Source organism: Strix aluco, chromosome 14 (genome assembly GCF_031877795.1).
Source record: "Strix aluco isolate bStrAlu1 chromosome 14, bStrAlu1.hap1, whole genome shotgun sequence".
Taxonomy (NCBI): Eukaryota; Metazoa; Chordata; class Aves; order Strigiformes; family Strigidae; genus Strix; species Strix aluco.
The window spans coordinates 23,162,576-23,181,852 of NC_133944.1; the positions used below are offsets into that span (position 1 = coordinate 23,162,576).

At 49.4% G+C, this 19,277-nt stretch overlaps 2 protein-coding genes and 2 non-coding genes across 4 annotated transcripts; 2 read left to right on the forward strand and 2 right to left on the reverse strand.

The window, feature by feature from the left end:
* Positions 1 to 248: 248 nt before the first annotated feature.
* On the forward strand, positions 249 to 331 carry TRNAL-CAG (transfer RNA leucine (anticodon CAG)). The gene has a single exon. It is a non-coding gene; the product is annotated as a tRNA-Leu (tRNA).
* A 161-nt stretch (positions 332 to 492) lies between these two features.
* TRNAL-CAG (transfer RNA leucine (anticodon CAG)) lies at positions 493 to 575 on the reverse strand. Its single transcript has one exon. It is a non-coding gene; the product is annotated as a tRNA-Leu (tRNA).
* A 1,671-nt stretch (positions 576 to 2,246) lies between these two features.
* PLLP (plasmolipin) lies at positions 2,247 to 6,395 on the forward strand. The gene is made up of 5 exons (XM_074839469.1): positions 2,247 to 2,410; positions 4,943 to 5,116; positions 5,547 to 5,666; positions 5,746 to 5,855; positions 5,944 to 6,395. Exons 1-5 carry the CDS (start codon positions 2,297 to 2,299, stop codon positions 6,071 to 6,073), a joined length of 648 nt encoding a protein of 215 aa, XP_074695570.1. The 5' UTR covers positions 2,247 to 2,296; the 3' UTR covers positions 6,074 to 6,395.
* A 3,493-nt stretch (positions 6,396 to 9,888) lies between these two features.
* Positions 9,889 to 18,766, reverse strand: ARL2BP (ARF like GTPase 2 binding protein). Its single transcript, XM_074839617.1, has 7 exons — positions 18,670 to 18,766; positions 17,646 to 17,763; positions 15,455 to 15,516; positions 13,310 to 13,416; positions 12,612 to 12,697; positions 11,313 to 11,409; positions 9,889 to 10,221 (listed from the first exon to the last, which is right to left on the reverse strand). The coding sequence occupies exons 2-7, from the start codon at positions 17,681 to 17,683 to the stop codon at positions 10,141 to 10,143; spliced, it is 471 nt and encodes a 156-aa protein (XP_074695718.1). The 5' UTR covers positions 17,684 to 17,763; positions 18,670 to 18,766; the 3' UTR covers positions 9,889 to 10,140.
* Between the last annotated feature and the right edge of the window lie 511 nt (positions 18,767 to 19,277).

Consider the following 19,277-nt stretch of genomic DNA (forward strand, 5'->3'; position numbering starts at 1 on the left):
TGAGAATTGGCCACAAACCCCCGCGGCACAGACGAAGCGCGGTTGCAAACCCCGACGAGCGGCACCGCAGGGGGCTGCCGGGGGGCACCCTCACCCCGCGCCTGGCCGGGGGGCGCACAGACCCCCCCCGCAGCCACGGGGGAGCCCACCCGGCGGTGGGGCCCCTCGGGGCAGGGGGGTGGCGAGGAGTGGCCACAGCGGCCGCCTACGAGCCCCGTAGCGCGGGGCGGGCCGAGTCGCGCAGCGCTGTCAGGATGGCCGAGCGGTCTAAGGCGCTGCGTTCAGGTCGCAGTCTCCCCTGGAGGCGTGGGTTCGAATCCCACTTCTGACAACTCGCAACTCTTTTGCGAGTGGCCTCATACCGCTAATTAAAATTAATTCGTTAATTGCTTTTAATTGTTGTGGTTTGGTCGCTTGCTGTGGTTTTTTTAATAAATCAGCCCCCGCCTCCTCCAAATAAAAAAGCCGTTACCGGGCGGCGCAAAAAGGAGCTGTCAGAAGTGGGATTCGAACCCACGCCTCCAGGGGAGACTGCGACCTGAACGCAGCGCCTTAGACCGCTCGGCCATCCTGACCCGCCGCGGCACCCGCCGCCCGCCGCCGCCTTCCTGGGGCGCGTGATCGCCCGTGGCGACCGTCCCGGAGTGGCCACGGCGACCGGGGAGAGCGGCCCGAGGGACAAGCGGGTGTCACCCCCGACTCCCAAAGGGCGGCCGCGGAGCTGCGGGCCGCTCAGCCTCGCCCCCACCCCTGGGAAGGTGGCGGAACCCCCCGGGAACGGTCCCCGGGCAAGTGAAGGTCCTCAGGAGCATCCGGCACGGCTTCTGCGGCAGCCACCAGCTTGATAAACTTCTGCGATGAGATGGTGCCTCAGTGATGCTCGTGCGGCTTCTCATTTGGTGTAAGAGCTCGAGTTGAATGGATTGTGGATTTCTCCGGGGAGATTAGAAATTATGTAAAATTTTAAAAATTAAAAAAAAAAAAGCGGCTGAGGGAACTGGGGGGGTTTAGTCTGGAGAAGAGGAGGCTGAGGGGAGACCTCATGGCCCTCTACAACTCCCTGAAAGGAGGGTGCAGAGAGGGGGGATGAGTCTCTTGACCCAAGGAACAAGCGCCAGGACAAGAGGGAATGGCCTCAAGCTGCACCAGGGCAGGGTCAGACTGGCTCTTAGGAAGGATTTCTTTGCAGAAGGGGTTGTTGGGCGTTGGAATGGGCTGCCCAGGGCAGGGGGGGAGTCCCCATCCCTGGAGGGGTTGAAGAGTTGGGTTGACCCAGCACTGAGGGATCTGGTGGAGTTGGGAACGGTCAGTGTGAGGTTCATGGTTGGACTGGAGGAGCTTCAAGGGCTTTTCCAACCGAGATGATTCTGTGATTCTGTGACATCATGGGCCTGGCAGACGAGGGAGAGCAGCAGGTATTGTCTGTCCGGACTTGTGAGAGGCCTTGGACACCATCTCCCATAAAATCCTCCTAGAGAAGCTGTTGGTGTCCAGGCACAAAGTCTAGCTGGAGGCCAGTCACTAGCACTGTACCCCAGGGCTCCGTACTGGGTCAAATCCTGTTTAACGTCTTCATTAACAATCTGGATGACGGGGCTGGGCACACCCTCGGCGGGTCTGCAGATGGCACCAACCTGGGAGGGGTGGCTGATACTCCAGAGCGTTGTCCTGTCAACCAGGGGGACACAGACAGGCTGGAGAAAGGAGCTGGTAGGAACGTCCTGAAGTTGAGGGTGGTGAAACACTGGTGCAGGTTGCCCGGAGAAGTGGCAGATGCTCCATCCCTGGAAACATTCAAGGTCAGGTTGGATGGGGGGGGTCTAAGCAACCTGATGGAGTTGAAGATGTCCCTGCTCATGGCAGAGGGGTTGGACTAAATGACCTTCAAATGTCCCCTCCAACCTGAACCATTCGATGCTTCTATGATTCAACAAAGAGATGCGCAAAGAGGAACGACCCCAGGCACCGGGACACGCTGGGGGCCACTAAACCGCCGCAGGGGTGCTGGCGGGCACGGGGAGCTGCCACCCAGCCTCGTGTGTCCGGGCAGCCCGAGGCAGAGCGCTGCAGGGAGGAGGAGGAGGGAGGTGGTGCTGGCCCCGGTACCGGGCTCCCCAGTGCGTACTGGGGAGCCCAGCGCTCCGCCCGGCGCCCCCCCCTCCCAGCGCGGTGCGGGGGATGGGGAGGACCCACTGGCGACGCCCGGGGGAGGTGGCGGGGCCGGCCCCGCGCCCCGCCCGGGGAGGGGCAGGAGGCGTCCCGGGGCCGCGCCAGGGCCGGTGCCGGTGCCCGGGGCATGGCGGGGCTGCCCGGCACCGCGCGGACCCGGAGCGGCTCCCCGGACTCCGCCGCCGCCCTGGACGGCGCCTTCCTCTGCTCGCCACTCGGCGGGCTGATGGTAGCCCAAGCCGTGAGTACCGGGGAGAGGGCACCGGGAGGGGGGTCCGGCTTCTCGGCCTCACGCCCTTTGCCGGTGGTAACTCGGCTCGACGCCTGGCAGCTCCCAGCACCGGGCAGGGGCTGCCCCGCAAGGTCAGGGGGGGCTGGATGGAGAACGGTGACAACCGAGGTGTGTTGGGGTTGCCCCTGGGGAGCCTGCGAGGCTCTCACGCTCCCTGGGCGCTCCCGGCCTTCCAGGGTGTCCTCCCCAGCCGTCAGGCTCTGGCCGCTCTCAGAGAAGCCCAAGGGTCTTTGTGCCTCGAACCGAGCAGCGGCATCACCTCTCCATGGCTTCAGCATCGGAGGCAACTGCAGAATAAACTCCTGCTGCTGCTCCCTCCTGGTGCCCGGGACCTTGAGTGTGATGTGTGCACGTAGAGGTGGGAGTTCAGCCACGGACGGGGCCACATGTCACCTGCCCCGGTGTTTGCCCACGGTGCTGCCCTGCGCCAGTGGGAGCCTGTTGGCTCGTCCCCTCTCCCTGGGACAGCATTGGTGGGGGCAGCAGCAGAATGTGCCCTGAGCAGCCACTGTGGAACAGCTGACATGGACCCATCTCCCTGCTCCAGATTTTGACCCCTGGGCATGGCTGGGCCGGTTGTGACACAGGAACAAACGCTCAGGGAAGGGTCGGGGAAGGATGCGGCCAGGGGGTGTCTTGGAGAAGCATCGGGAAAGAGAGATGGAACCAAGGTCAGCAGAAGGGATCCTTCAACCCCACACCTGCCCCCCCCTCTCCAGCCCATTGCTGGGGCCGGACCATTAAACACGCTCGCCCAGCTCCCACCAAGACTTGCTGCTCCCCAAACCTCTCTCCTACAGGTTTTTCTCCCCCCAGCAGCCAGAGCAGGGCAGCTCGCACATGCCACCTCCCACTCCAAGAGCACAGAGACTTCTTCCTAATCATGCTTCCCCCCAACGCATATTTTGCGATCACGAGTGTTAGAAATCGATGTGACAGACAAGGAGGCATTGTCGGGGCAGCCAAGCACCAGGGTGTTGTATTCGGGCAGGACAAAGACTGTTGTGTTTCTTCCGTGACAATAAGCAATGCAGGCTTACGCAGGGGCAGAGGCTTTCCAAAGAGCCCTTCTCCTCCCCACCAGTGGGACACGACTCCGCCGACGCCCTGCCAAAGCAGAGGTGAGCGCACGAGCCGGGTGGTGCTGATGCCTTCACCTGGCTCTGCTCAAAGAGATCCCAACCCCAGCTGGGAACCAGAATAAATCATGGCTGTGTCTGGGGCATGTTCACACCCCAGCCTTGCTGCGGGCATCTCCCCAGGATGTTTGGTCGTGCTGGGAAGCGCAAAGGGTGCAGGGCTGGAGCCTCCTTGCTCCCCAGGCTCCCTGCTTTGCTCTGGTCCAGCCGGGAGGTGATGGACGGTGAAGCAGAGCCCACCAGCACCCTGCCAGAGCCCCGGCTCTGTGTCCCCATGCACAGGCTGTGGTTGAGGCTGCAGAACAAACAGGGCAAATCACAGAAAGTACCATTTGCTTTGCTTTTCCAGGCTCCAGCGCTATGTGCTGGTGTCTCACTCTCTGCTTGCTCTGTCATGGGTTGGGGGCTTTCCAAATAAAAAAACACCCACAAACTTGGTGCTCCAGAGAGTTCCCCAGGGAGGGGATGGGGGAGAAGGCGGCTGCTCCCTGGCCCCGTCACTGTGAGTGAAGCAGGGCAGCATCTCCTCCAGAGTCCAAAGATCAGGGGTGGACACAGAACAGGGAGGGGAAAGAAAAAAAAAAAAAAGAATGAATGAAATGCCACCTGTGCTGGGCTCTTCCACCCCTGCCTGACAGGGAGCCAAGAGCAGAGACCTGCTCCCTGCTGCCACAGCTGCCCTGCAGGCTCCGCTGGGGGCTGTAGGGAGGGGAGGAATCAGCTCTGCCCTGGCTCTGCTTATTTCTCCTGGAGCAGACCCAGAAACAGACTCACGTACCGGGGTGTCTTTGTGGATCACTCTGCAGGCACACGATGCTGCGATCACTGTGCAGTTAAGCCTGTTGAATGGTGAAAGGTGAGCCCGTGAAGCTGTATATACAGGAGGTATAAACCAGACCAGCCCAGACCTAACCAAATAGTGGAGAGAAGCTAAGAAGCTGCACCTGGGGGAGATGAAGGCTGAGCTGCAGCCTCAGGAGCCCCCACACATCCAGTTCTCATCCAGCCCATGAGATGTCCCTACCCCTGAGCAGACTGTCCCTACCTGCATAGGCTGGCCCTGGGCATGGTTGAAAAGGAACCTTTGGTGACGAGGATGCCCAGGTTTCCCCACCCTGCCTTGCAGGACATCCCTGTACCAGCTCCTGGGGTAGCTGTAAGGGGTGGACAAGCCCATCCCTGGAGCAAGGAGGGTCCTGGGTGTGGTCCCCATCCTGGGCTCTCACATGTCCCTGCTTTGCTGGAGCTGGGCTGACCCAACTGCTGTAGGTGCTGTGGGCGATTCTCTGCTCCCCCCCTGCAGGAACCACCACCCGAACGCTTTCTCCGTTTCACCCCACAGGTGCTTGGCTTACTGGTGTGGGCTCTCATCGCCGACACAACGTACTACCTCCACGCGGCATACAGCTGGGTGATGTTCGTGTCCATCTTCCTCTGGATAGTAACAGTCCTTTTCTTCATGACTTACCTCCTGCAGCTTCAGCTAAAGTTCTATGTGATCCCCTGGCCCCTCGTGGTACGTAGCCGAGAGTGAGCAAGGCGGGGTCCCAAGTGGGAAACATCCTGGGGAGATGCTCCAAGAGGACCAGGGCTTCAGGCTCTTCTGGGCTGATGGAACAAAGTCCCCTGCACTTTGCACAATGACATTCGTTCTGCCCCTCAATTGCTTAGAAAATTTTCAGAACAGGGAGCCCCGTATCAATCCAGAAAGTTACAGCCACCATGTCACTGGTGCAGTCATGGTGTCAACCTGAAACCCTCAGAGCAACCTGGGGTGCATTTAATGAGATGTTCACCTGAGGTTTGTTCCCAGCATGAGGGGCTGGACCCTTTTCCTCTGGTTCTCCTGGGGAAGAGGGAGGAACGCGAAACTGAGCTTTTTGTTCAACCCTCATCCCAGTGCGCACGATGTCTGAGCCTCATGACCTCCTCTTTCTCTTTCACAGCTGATGATCTTCAATGCTGCAGCGACCATCCTGTACGTCACTGCCTTCGTAACGTGTGCGGCCGCCGTCCAGCCTACGTCCTGGCGGCAGTGGGATTACAACCGGAGAGCCGCGGCGTCCGTAAGTAGCGGCGGGCAGGTGAGGGCCGCGGGGCTGGGGCAGCTGCCACGCTCACGCCCGGGGTGTGCTCCTCTTCCAGTTCTTTGCCTGCCTCACCATGATCACCTACGGGGTGAGCACCTTCTTCAGCTTCCGCGCCTGGAAAGGGTTCGGCAGCAACGCGGCCACCAGCCAAGTGACTGACCACATGTAAGGAGCAGACGGCAGAGCCCAGCCACGGGCCACCCTGGGTCAGCTCATGCCAGGCTCCGTGGCTCAGAGTCTCGCGCGCCACCAGGTCTCGTTCCTGGGCCAGCCTGTGCTGGCAGCCACGATCAGTACTGGGTTGCATGGACACTGCTCTGTGGTCCCTGATGATGCTTCCGGCTGATGCACCCACAGCACAAACCCGCTGGCACCGTCACTGACAGGAGGACCTGGACTCGCTAGAGGCTGAAGCTCCTGCTTGTCCTTGGGGTTCATCCAGATCGTCGCTGGAGCAGCTCCACTGAGGGGGCTCAGCCAAATCAGCATGCTCCACTACTAAAATCCACTAAACCAAGCCCAGGTTCCTGTCTCTGGTCATTCGCAGCTACAGTGTAAGTAATTGCAATTAATATGATACATAAACAGTGGTATAGCTGGAGGATGTAGGCTAAGCAAAGGAAAACGTCTAAACCCTTCTTGTATTGATTTCTGAAAACATGAAGTACAAATTTTATGCTTCAAATAAAAATCTTCCTAAATCCAGCACTGCAGTCGGTCAATAAAAAATTTGTCTTGGTAGAAGGTGATACATGGAGCAAAGAGCAGAGCTGGCCCCGTCAGAGGCGGCTGCCCCTTCCCACTGCCTGTGGACACTACAGGCCGGCCCTGGGGAGGGGGCAGTAAGTGCCCAGGGCTGACCTGGCTTTGCTCTGCCCACACGCACACACCCATCCATCCCCGCGCACACGCGGAGCTGCACTCCAGACTGCGAGAACACGAACGCCGTGCCAAGTCTTTGCCGTGCTCCGTCCCCGGGGCTCAGCACCAGACACACCACCTATTAACCGGCAAGGCAGGTTTGCCTGTTAGCTACAGGTGGTCTTCAAAAATCCAAACTCAGTCTGCAGATGCTCTGGGAACACACAGAGGGGCAGCGCCTCAGGAGAACACAGAGCCGTGCTGCTCCCCCACGCTGCAGGCGACAAATTCACCTTTTATTTCTTGGGGACACGCGCTGGCGTTGGTCAGAACTAGAAGCGAAGCCCAGCCAGACACAGCAACCTTCTCCTCCACGCCCTCCTTGCACAAGCTAATAAAAAGAGATGAAACACGTTCAGTTTATTTCCGGGTATTTCTGCAGAGGGAAGCTGGTGCACAGTGAGACAAAATTTACTGCATGCTCTGCACGGGTAAAGTTTGAGCAGCTTGTCTACAGAGGCTCAGGAAATTTAATGGAAGGTGTGAATTGAAAAGAACTGGACAAACAGCATTAGCCCCTGGCCAATCTGCCTTTATTTGGTTTCCAGTGAGGTCAAGTTTCCACAACTATGAATATATATATATATAAATCAGTAAAAAAATTAGCCTCCTCATGCATTGTTATGACAATGTTAAAACTCTTCAAACACAAAGTCAGACTTGCACACAGCTGGTCCATTATACAGAGAAATCTTAACCTCTTTAAAAAGCCCCTCTGCCTGGTGGAAAATGCATCGAACCAGGGACAAGTGACAGGAGTGTCACAGAGGGACGAGTTGTTCTGGGAACAGCAGCCCACAGAAAACACAGAGGAGAGTGGCACAGGGGAAGAAAGGTACTGCAGGAAACACCGAGATACAATTCCCCATCAGAGCAACAATTCATGGCCAACCGTGCCTTGATGGCTCTGAAATTCCAAGAGACCTTGCTTAAAATACAACAGAACTCCCTTCAGAAAATAACTGCCTGAGGTATTTATTTACACTGCCATTAGTTTAAGTAATTAATTGAAGCCATTGTAATAGGAAAAGAATGAAAACTTTTGTCAGTAAAAAAAATGACAAGGGTATTTTTAGCTTTAGTTGCAAGTAATTGTTTTAGCTCAACCATCAAAAATTAAAATACGTCAACAGGATCCTTTTAAAATTTGATAAAATCTGTTCCTGATGTTAAAAAGTCAACATTATACAAAGAGGTAAGGACTTAACTGAAGAACTCCAGTCCGTACACTGACAGTAGAAAAACAACTAGATTTAAGCCTTGTATTTCTCTGATGTTAACCTCGGGATTTACACGGCAGGGGAGCTGCATCTAGTTTGTATTAAAAACAAACCCCGATTTTTCATACTTTTTTTTTTTCCTGGGAATAAGCATCTCAGAGCATCGTCTCTGCTCACTAACTGCCCACGCACGCCTGAGCACCCACTTCTGTGCTCACAGAACAGCTGTTTTTTACAGCGGGTGGTCAGTAGACCTGTAAAAACCCTGTATCGTGGTGGGGCGACCCCAGCTGATGGAGCCTCGCTGCCGTCGGAAGGATCAGGAACGGGCATTTCAAACCATGGCACTGCACCTTAGCATTTTTAGGGATGTACTCACGCTGCCTTAGCAGGTTACTGTGGCTGAAAAGAGAATCAAACTGAGCTTGTGACATCCTCACTGAAAAAAAAAAGCCTTTGATCAAAACACACCCGGAGGGATTTCTAAGAAGTTGTGTTGTTTCGGGTTTTGTTGTTTGGTTGGGGGTTTTTTTTTTGTTATTAAAGCTTCTGGCTTTCATCATTCAAATTCAAGAAGTATAAATTTATTGAAGGAGGTAAAAAAATTCTGAAGGGGTAGACTTTTTTTTTTTCCTAAAGGGTAGCGTGTGTGTCTATACCTGGTTGTGTATACTTATGAACATTTCAACATTCTAGAATAATTCCAGACAAAAAAATGCAGAGCCATAAAACACCACACTAGAAACCTAATGAGATCCATTACTGCAGCACTCATAAACGTGGTATACAGTCAGAATACTAGGACACTACACTTAGCATTGCTAGCAAGCCTTTAAAGAGCCATTATGGTCTGTTCACAAACCTGTTTATCATATTTTGTAGTGCAAGTATGGCTTATTTTTACCTGCATGGCTGGGAGTCTTCACTAGTATTCAAAAACTATTTCAGTTGAAGAACAAAATCCCAGCACTGTTGAAATTACTGTCAGATGTCAATACGAACAAGACTTCATCTCGTTTGTTCTTGTAAGACATTTCTTGTCCACAAACAAAAATTTCTCACAGCCTGGCCATAATTTTGCTCTGTCTAGGCCAGGTTCTCATCAGGTGACAGCCCCTGAGCAACACCTTCACTGCTGTTGAGGGACATCTCCCCTGCTGCATCAACCCGCTGTGGGACAGAGCAGAGGGTTCTGCTCACCAGCCTGTGTTTCTAACTACTCTTAGGCTTTTAAAGATGCACTCACATTGCCTGAGCACGCCATTAAGCAGCAGATGAACGTGCCTGAACAGCCTAAGAACAGGGGGTCCCTACAGCTCCAAACGCAGTTTAATTCCAACCACCACCAGAGGTGTGCCTGGGGTTTTGCAGCAGGCTAATGGCTGCAATTCCACCAGCAAGCCCCTCACCTATTCTTCAACGGATGCTGAAAAACACCTTGCTGCACTAAGGTTGCTAGCAGTTTAATAGTAAACACATGCCTTTTCATCAGCATGTTATTTAGAGCAGTAAATGACATGGTGGCAAACACGTCTGTGCCCAACCAGCTTGTGTTACAAGAACTAATGCAGCTGTGCCACTGACAAAAAGAAATTGCATACACAGGCCAGATTTCGGTTTATCGTGGTTATTTTTCCCAGTGTAGCTGGGGCCTGAACAAAAGTGATTCGGAGAACCTTGCATAATAAGGATGAGACTTATAAAAGCCAGGTAGCAGACAGATTTACACAAAAATAAATCAACTGTCAGAGATAAGAGACAGTCTTACGCTAGAACATCTACATATTAAAACATATTCTTCCATTAGAAAGCTGTGGCAATTGAAATCGTATTAAAATATTTTTAAAAACCCCAAAACAACAAAACATTGACAGGGAAGAACTCGGAGGTTATGTATCCAAGAGCTGGAGGGACATATTCATTTTACACTGCCATCTTGATTCTGAAAAGTGCTACATTTTGGGGAGATGGTGAAGATGCCAACCCAAATAACACACACAGAGGTCTATTTATTGTCCTCTCAGTGTGCTGGGCCTCTCAGAACACGCAACACTTAGGCTGGTGTACAAACACTGTATTTATTAACAACAATTAATCTGGTAGAGGTGAAACTGTCTTTCCCCTGTGGTCACTGAACGACAACCAGAATTCACAAACAGATGGTTTTAGGGTCAGGCCTCTGAAGGTAAGAGTCTGGAGAGTGAATGAGTTTTCATCATGTAAAAGCACCTCGATTCCCATGACCCTCAGTGTTTAATGTACAGTGCAGCAGCACTCATCTGGAGAAGGAAAGTAGTGCGTAAACTCTTCTAGGAGGAGGATACTGATGATTTATTTAATGAAGTCACAACTAACCCACTGCTTAAATCCAGACTTCGACCTTCTTTTTCCTAGAGACATGGAAGAAAAAAAAAAAATCCATGACTTAATGCTGTTTTGGAATAAGCAGCTCAAAAAATGAAACAGGCAACACATATTCTGTTTGTTGCATCAGATCAATATAAAATTACATGTTACCTGAGCATCTACAATTGAACACGAACCCAAATGTCATTGTGCAGGAATCCCTGGAGTAAGGTCGCTGTCGCTCTGCCAGCGGCACGTCCAGGGCAGGGCAGAGCCTTGCTTACATCGGGTGAAGAACACCCAGGCAGCAGGCTCAGCCCGTGCTCAGGGAACTAGTGAAACCTAGCTTCTGCAGGCTGCCTCCCAGGAGAGCCCCAGGCGCAACCCCCAACTCAAACTACTCCTGCTGCTGAGGCACAGACCGTCTCTTTCTCCTCAGCCTGCCCCCATTTTCACAAAACTTAAAGGGCTGGGGGGAGGCGGCAGAGGGTGTGACTCTGACAACTTTGACTATTTTGCTCCTTTGTCAAATGTGACTGGACAGACACCGGACAGCATTTACATGTATTTCATTTCCTTAGGAAAAAGCTCATCCAAAAATGTTTCTCTAGTCTGGACAGAGAGGAGGAGAAATACAAATGGAGTAAGTTTAAAAAAGCTAATTTTGTATTGGCCGGAAAAAAAAAAAATAAAGAAAGGTCATGGTGGGAAGGGACCTCTGGAGGTCATCTGGTCCAAACCATGTCCAGATGGCTTCTGAGTATCTCCACAGACGGAGACTTCACAACCTCTCTGGGCAACTCGTGCCAGTGCTCGGTCACCCTCACAGTGAAAAAGTGTTTCCTTACGTTCACTGGAAATCAACATTCAGAGATGCACAAAGCGTGTGTTCCTGAAGAACATGCCAGCTTCATTCATGTTTTCTGGAAATTACTAAATGTGCATTGTGAGTTTAAATAACCACTCAGTCAAGTTATTTTCCTTTTGCAGTTATTTTTCCTTTTGACCCTTGTACAGACTTTGAATAAATACTGCTACCTCCTGTAGTAACAGTACCTTTGGTACTCTCTCAGGCAGAGCTACACAAAACCAACAGCCCTTATGCCAATGAAAATCAACAATCTGACATACTTACAGCTTTGTAATCCAAGAACATTTCTTTGAAAGCCAGAAAGTCAGTAAATGTGAGAAGCATATCAAATATATCACCTGTCATTTCATCTTTGTGCTGTCTATAGAGAGAAGTTGGGGAATTAGAAAATCGTGTGGGAAATAAATTCATTATTTTAAAATGGTATGAGATCAAAAAGGATATCAGGATGAGTAGAACAATATCAAAATTTAAACAAGAATGTTATTACAGGTCTATCATAAAGCAAAACTTTGGCTAAATATTACATTGCAGTATTTCTAATCCAAATACATTAATATATTTCTCTAAATCCAAGAGCTAAGAGTATCACATCTGTCCTTGAAAACCAGAGAAACTGACCTGTAAGTCAACAGAAGTAACACTCAACTAGCATTTATCTATTTATTTATCATGAGCACTGAAACAGCTAGACAGTCCCTTGGAAGGTGAGAAAAGCTGGGGAGAGGCACAGGATGCTCATACACATCCCTTGAGAGTGAGGGACTGTACTGATGTAAGGGACTTCTGATGAAAACACTTTGGAAGAAAGACTGTGCTCCCATATCAGCATACTTCAACAAGACTTCAACAGTCAAGGGTTGGGGTTTTCTTTGTTTTGTTTTATCAAAAGGAGCTTTACCTTAAAACAGTCGATCTTCTAAGCGTGTTACGTGATTCATAGCAACTTCCCAATGTATTATTAAAAAAAATAAAAATGAAATTGATTCAAATATTTTAAGATTCAGTTCCCAATTACACTTGATGTTCTTATTCAAGGGGAAGACCAGTGACCTTTCAAAAGGGATATTTTTATGAAGTTGGTTAAGCTCAAGTGACCAAATGCAAAAGCTTAAGACAAACCAAACTCTTCTCTGGATGCTTTGTACAAGAATTGCAATAAAGGCATTTCATCACGACTCTTGAAAGACTACCAGGCTATTGCAGTGTCCAACACAGAGCCTAAAAGAGATAAATGAGACCCTAACCTTTTAAGGGTCTAGCTTCAAAGTGACGGTGATTATGAAAATGCTCTAGTGGTCTCATTCTGATTTCTCTTCCTATCCCTTAAAACCCAACCTATTTCAGCACGACAGTTCAAAAATACAGAGTTAGCAGGACATGCTGAAGGCAAGAAAAGTGGTCAGTCATTGGCTGCATGGGCACCTTTTTCTTTTCTTTTTGATTAAAGAGGAACCTCTTTCTAAAGGGAAAACTGTCAAACCTAAGCTTTAATCTAGATAAAAAGAATTAACTGAGAGGCACATAAGCCACCCCTCAGCCAAAAGCAAAGCAGAGACTTACTGCAATGACATTGTGAAAGCAGTCATATTAAAACCAGGAATCCGGTCAAGCAACTTTTCTTCGATGTATTTCTCTACTAAAGAGATCTGAAAAAAATCCAAACAAACCACCCTGTAACATCGTAACGAATTTCAATTCAGCGCATCTTCCTCACACCGACACCGTACTGACACGTTGTATTGTCCTCACTGGCAAAACAACTGCAGATTCCTTAGCTGAGGCACAGAGCTGAACGTTTTTGCTGGGAATATTGGTAAGAACAAACAGGCTATTTGTATCTAGTAACAAATTATTTTTCACTCATTTAATGCTACTGACTAATGGTTTCATAATTATGCTTTGCATGAATGTATTTGAAGTATCTGATACATGAAACAATACAACTGGAAAAGAACAAACTTTGTTATGCACACACATTAAACACATTACTCACTACAGCAATAGGCTAAATTTCTATTCAAGAGAGGTAGGCAACTTCCAAACTATCTACAGAAATTTTCAGGTGAGACAAAGAAAGGAATGTAGAGCTCCAGAAAACATCTTTCTTGCTCACTGCTTCATAAGGAGACAGCAAGCAGTATGTTGGCTCTACTCCATATAAACCCAGTATTTTATAAAGGGGGGAATACAGGACCTGACAGAGACCTTAATAAAAATAAAAAAGCAACACATACAAAAAACAGGAAAAAATATCTTACATATTCATTAAAAATAGAAGTATAGACAAGCTTGTTTTCTTCTGAGTCATCAAACTCCTGGTAGTGCTTCTCCATAAAAGTCCTCTGTATTAACTGGAAATCATCATCTGGACACAACAAAAACACATCATACAGTTACGAGTTTAGTCATTCTTTTTGTTACACAAAACCCACATTCACTAGTCCTCTGCTCCCCTCTTGTAACCACAGAGCCCTGTACACGTGCGGCGTCAGTCACACCAGCACTGCAGCTGCTGCTGAGCTGTGAAGACAGAAGCTGCTGGCGGAGGGCAGCTACTTCAGTTAAGGGCAGCAGCACATCAGCTTGCATTTTGGCAGCAGCTGTGTGTTCAGCATGGAATGGGGTGAACACATCTACCTATCAAGGTCTGCAATTACTTCTGGCAAGTTTCGTTTACATTTAGTAACAGCAAAAAAGTTCTCCTGCTTTATGTTTTATTAATGTTATTTATTCTGAACCCCTTTTTGTTCAGGCTCTCGAATCAGCAGAACAACTGTATTTTTTTATAAAGTGAATACCTCTTCCCTACAAGAATTCAAAATATTTTTTTTCCCTTGAATTAAAAAATATTAATGAAATTCCCATATTGATTTTCAATTGCTGAAGAATTTTCTTCCAGTTGTGTAAGGAAGTAAGAATAAAAATGAACATGGTAGGTCACCACCAAATTCAACAGAACAGGTATAAAGTTTACTTATACACAGTGTTAAAATACATCAGTCTCAGCTTTCTAAACCCTACCACATTCAAAATTAGCTTTGTTACCCCTTCTCCAGATTCAACTACATCACCAGGCAACAGGCTGCAGAATCTACATCTCTCTGGGAAGGATGTGGTCACCCCCCTGTGAGGACAGGCTGAGAGAGTTGGGGGGGTTCAGCTGGAGAAGAGAAAGCTCCAGGGAGACCTTATAGCAGCCTCCCAGTACTGAAAGGGGCTGTAGGAAAGGTGAGGAGGGACTCTTGATCAGGGAGGGTAGGGATAGGATGAGGTGTAACGGTTTTACACTGAAAGAGGGTAGATTGAGATTAGATATAAGGAAGAAATTCTTTATTGCGAGGGTGGTGAGGCCCTGGCACAGGTTGCCCAGAGAAGCTGTGGCTGCCCCCTCCCTGGAAGGGTTCAAGCCAGGTTGGACAGGGCTTTGGGCAACCTGGGCTAGTGGAAGGTGTCCCTGCCCGTGGCAGGGGGGTTGGAACTGGATGATGTTTAAGGTCCCTTCCAACCCAAATCAGTCTATGATTCTATGATGAAAAGATTCTATGCTGTTCATACGAAGCAGCTGATGGCTTATGATGAATTCTGTCTTGGCACCTTGTAAACCACCTCCCTGCACACACTGACTTCTCAGTTACAATTATGGTTCTGAGAATGGAGCACCTTTTACTGCCTAAGCTCACACCATGAGACTGGCTCCATTCAACATTCCTGCTACGAACAGGTCCTGCCACATTACAGCTGTACACATACATGCAAGTTACATGCAACAAGATCAACTCAGAAGGATAGTCTCAAAAAGTGCAAAGTGGCAAGACGTGATGACACTCATCTCCAGTTATGCAATGCTGCTGCAGAAACAGAAGAAATAAACTGTTCTCCGTGTTCAGCAGAGACAGGATAAGGAACAACATGCTTACAGTGCAGCACGGGCACTTTATACTACAGATTACAAAAGGCTGCCTGCAGTAGCAGCAGCCAGGCACTACAGTAAATTGCCTGAACAAACCATGGCAGCTTCTGAGAGGAGAGGTTAGGAGAGGTTTAGGCACGGCTGGGGAAGGGAGGGCTACCTCTCACAGTCTCTTCCATAAAAATCCCAGAAAGCTTTGACTTCTATGTGAGATTTACAAGTATCTTTACTCTTTATTTAAGCAGCAGTGTATTGCAGTGGCGCAGAGAATAATTTTCAGGACTCATAAGCACACTGCTGTGCAAACAGCACACAAAAGACTTCTGTGTACATTTTTACTATGCTACCAGGTTAGGGGTCATGGGAACAAAGGAAGGAAAGCTTCCATAAAGCAGGCAAGGCTTATTTGAGCTCTGTATGTCTGCTAACAGAAGAGCAGCGTGGAGTATGTTTAGCACCCATTTTGTTGTCTGTAACTACTTGCAGAGCTTACTCATGATGATATCCTCCAGATACCCAACAACTGCATCAAACTCTGCATCAGAAGGGGAGGAGCTGAAAGCAAAGACAGACGGTACAGCATAAATATATATTTCAACCACAGCAGAAATAAAAGTTAAAATTAAAAAGTGTTAACAAAAGCCTAAGCACAAATAAACCCAGTAATTACAAGATAAGCGAATCATTTCCTAGTTTCAACCTACAAAATAATCCACGACAGTGATGGTAAGACTGCTTCATGGGGATTCTCATCAGGCCTCTACCGTATTTCCCCCCAGTAAGGTGCCTAATTGAAAAAAAATAATGTTGTTTTACTGGCATTACTGTGAAGGTAATTCCAGCCCTGGTGCAGAAGGATGTAAAGGGTGTAATTAGAACATCAAACTAAGCATTTTCCAATCCAGAAATCCCAGCTGCTACCACAAGCTTTCTTCTGCTCTCTTCTTGTGTGTCTACATGGTGATTGCAGAACTCTAGACACTGGAGAATACTTTGAAACACTTGGTCTTTATACACAATATTATATAACTGAAGAAACTTAAATATTTTTCTTATGCAAGAAACATCCCTGCATGCTACATTTGGCATAATCTCCTAAGGTCATTTCATCATGAGCAAATATTAAACACTATTATGGATCTGCAGTCATCCAAGGAAGAAACCTTTGGTACCAGCATTTCAGGACTCTGGATCCCTCTGCTAAAACAATTATTGTGCAGCCTGTTCAGACACATTAAATAATCCACAGGATCTCCTTGGCCTTGGCATTCAGAGTTCATCTTTAGTGGGGGGGTGAAGTCTTCCTATATTCTCCAGATGAAAGACAGGCTTTTCTCTCACATAAGGGAAACAAGCGTCATAGGACATTTGTCTTTAAGAATAAGTTAGCTCTGATTAGTGAAAGCACCATTTAAATTAAATTAAAATTGAATGTCTCTCTACTTTTCTTTCAAATTTCTCTTTAGTAACCAGAGCAGAACACTCTTTCAGACTAAGTTTTTAAAAACTCATTACAGTTATTTTGCTACTGAATAATACTCCAGTGAAAATAATCCAACAACAGTTTAACTAGAATGAGCCACAGGGCTCATTCTGACCAGGAAAAATGAAAATATATTTGATTTAAAAAGGCATTCGATCACCAAGTGATGTTCTAGCAACATTTCTGATCTGTTAAGCCTTGGGAGACCCAAGGTGAGGGACGGGAAAAGCGTGCTCTTCCACCAGAGGGCACGATACCACCAGGCCAGGAGCCGGGCCTTATATACCCTGAGCACCACACTTCGGACCTCAGGCATAGGGCTCCTCGCTTTCCATTCACATGCAAAGACAGGAGATTTTGATATGGATAATTCCCACTTTTCTTTTTCCTCCTCCAAAACAGTGCTACTGTTGGTTTTATAGCTTACACTAACAGCAACATAAAATTTAAAGTATTAATTTAAGCCCCAGTTTAAGCTTGGGAGACAAATAATGGAATTTTAACTGTTCCAAAATAGCAGTGATTCCATCTCTCTATACAACACACCTGAAGAAACACACGCTCGCAGATCTTGTGGTTTAAGCCTTTGTCACCTCATCATGTCTAGTCTAGGCCAGCACAACCTGTGCTGCTGAAGAAGTCCAGGCACGTGGCCATTTGTGAAAGAACTAGAGCAACAGAGGCACAGGCACACGTCCCCTTCTGCCACAAGCTTTATGCCACAACTATGCCAGACAAATGTTGAGTAAAGCAGTGTTTTAGCATCCGCCGGTGTAAAATTTCGTTGAGGCTACCTGTAAAGGTCTCACACGTCTAGAATGAGCACATTCAAACACAGAGGAATAGTCTCTTCTTAGAGTTTGCGATATAAGAAAGCATATGCTCTTGAAAAGAAGAAATTTTGAATTTAAAATGAACACACACAGTGAAAAATTTTCAGCCTTACGGTGCTTATTTTGATCACTCAGCCAGGGCTACCTGGTGCTACGCTCATTGCAGCTATATTTAGTTTAACTTCACCTGAACTCTGAACTGATGTTATTCCTTCTTGGAGCTTTGCATTCTGCGCCCTTGTTCTCCTAAGAGGCAGGATCTGCTAATCAGTGTAGTCTAAATTCATTTGAGTAATCGTATTCATATCAAAATATTTTAACTAATAACTATCTTACTGAAAATCTGACACAGAACACAGCATACTCACACAGCTACACTGAAATTTTCTTCATCAGAAGTCTCCATTGTTACTGCATAACCAGACTGGAGGACAGGCAATCTGCTATATCACTGCTGTTAGGGGTTACTTCTTTTCAGACAAAGCACTGAGGAATAACATGTGACTTGGCATTAGTACAAACTCAATTATTAAATTACCATGCACTTCTCAAATCAGGTGAGAATCTTTAATTTTTAAACACCGGAATTTCAAAATCATGTTCTTCCAAAGTTACTGCTACTTCTTTTCCCTAATAACTCAAAATTCTCTAGGAACCTTCTCCACCTACTCAGACAACAGGCTCAAAACTGCACAGACCTGCAGTTAGTCTCTGTAAAGGAGTTTTAGGCGACCTGTGTATCTTCTCTCCTGAAGCATCTATGACTATTATAAAGATACAAGAAAATGAAGCCAGGTAAGATGAAAAAGTCCCAGAGAGCTGGCAGGCCAGGCTTTGGACAGCGATCCCATGTGTTAGGCTAGGGGCTCTGGCCAGCGCTGGGCTGTGTCCTGGCCAGGCCCTTGGCCCGTGGCTGTCAGCAGCTGCTGACCCATCACACCAGAGCGGGCACACAGCACCCCACGGCCACTGAAGACGGGCCAGCTGGCTTCTGGGTGCGTGCTGGGGACACCCTGCTCCTGCCACCCTTGGTGGGTTACACCCCACGCCGGCCTTCAGAGCAGCCTGCCGAGGGTGGGAGCCAGCTCTATGGCATCACCTCATAACCCCCGCAGAGGGATGAGCGCGACCCTCACCTTCCCCTTGCCAGTCCTGGCTCACGGGGAGAGCGAAGCCCCCAGCCCTGTCCCTCCCCAGGGGGACCCAGGCACCCGGCCCGCCTCACCTCCCCCTCCTCAAAGGGACCCGGGCCACCATCTTCCCTCTCCAAAAGGCACCCAGGTGACCCGCCCCTGTCAGCCCTCCCTTCTCGAGGAACACGAGCGTCGGGCCCGTGTCACCTACCCCCGCCCCGGAGGGGGTCCCAGGGTCCCGGCCCTGCCCCGCACCTACCGCCGGTAGCGGCAGTGAACGGCTCCCCGCATCGCCCGCGGCCCTTCCCCTCGGCCCGGTCGTCTCCTGGGAGACGCTTCCTTCCGCCCCGCCCGCAGCCAATGGGAGAGCGGAGTCAGCTGCGGAGGGTCCGCCCACAGCCCGAAGGCCCAATGAGAGCGCGCGGGCGGTGCTGGGCGGGAAGGTGGTGCCCGCCGCCACGGTGGGCCATGGAGCCCAGCGGGGCGCCGGGCACCGGCGTCTTGGAGCGAGTTTAGTGTCCGGGCGTCGCAAAGCTGCCCCAGGAAGAAAATAAAAAGAAAACATAGATAACAACGTGCATCGCTATGACGCACGCAGCCCTCCCCACCCACTTAAAGTGGGTTTTCCCCTCACAAAGCAGGGCCGCGGGGGTGGAGGACAGCACACCGAGCCAGGGCCTCAGGCGCACAAGCCCACCGAACCCGGGCGGAATTCGTGTCTCCTCGGCAGGAGCCTGTGCTCAAACGTTTCACACAAATGCGGGCACCTGCCTGGTGCTGGACCTGCCCTTCTGCCTCAGAGCCAACGTCTTGTTCAAGGGAGGACTCCGCTTCCCGAGGCTACCTCCATCACCCTCCAGCACCAAA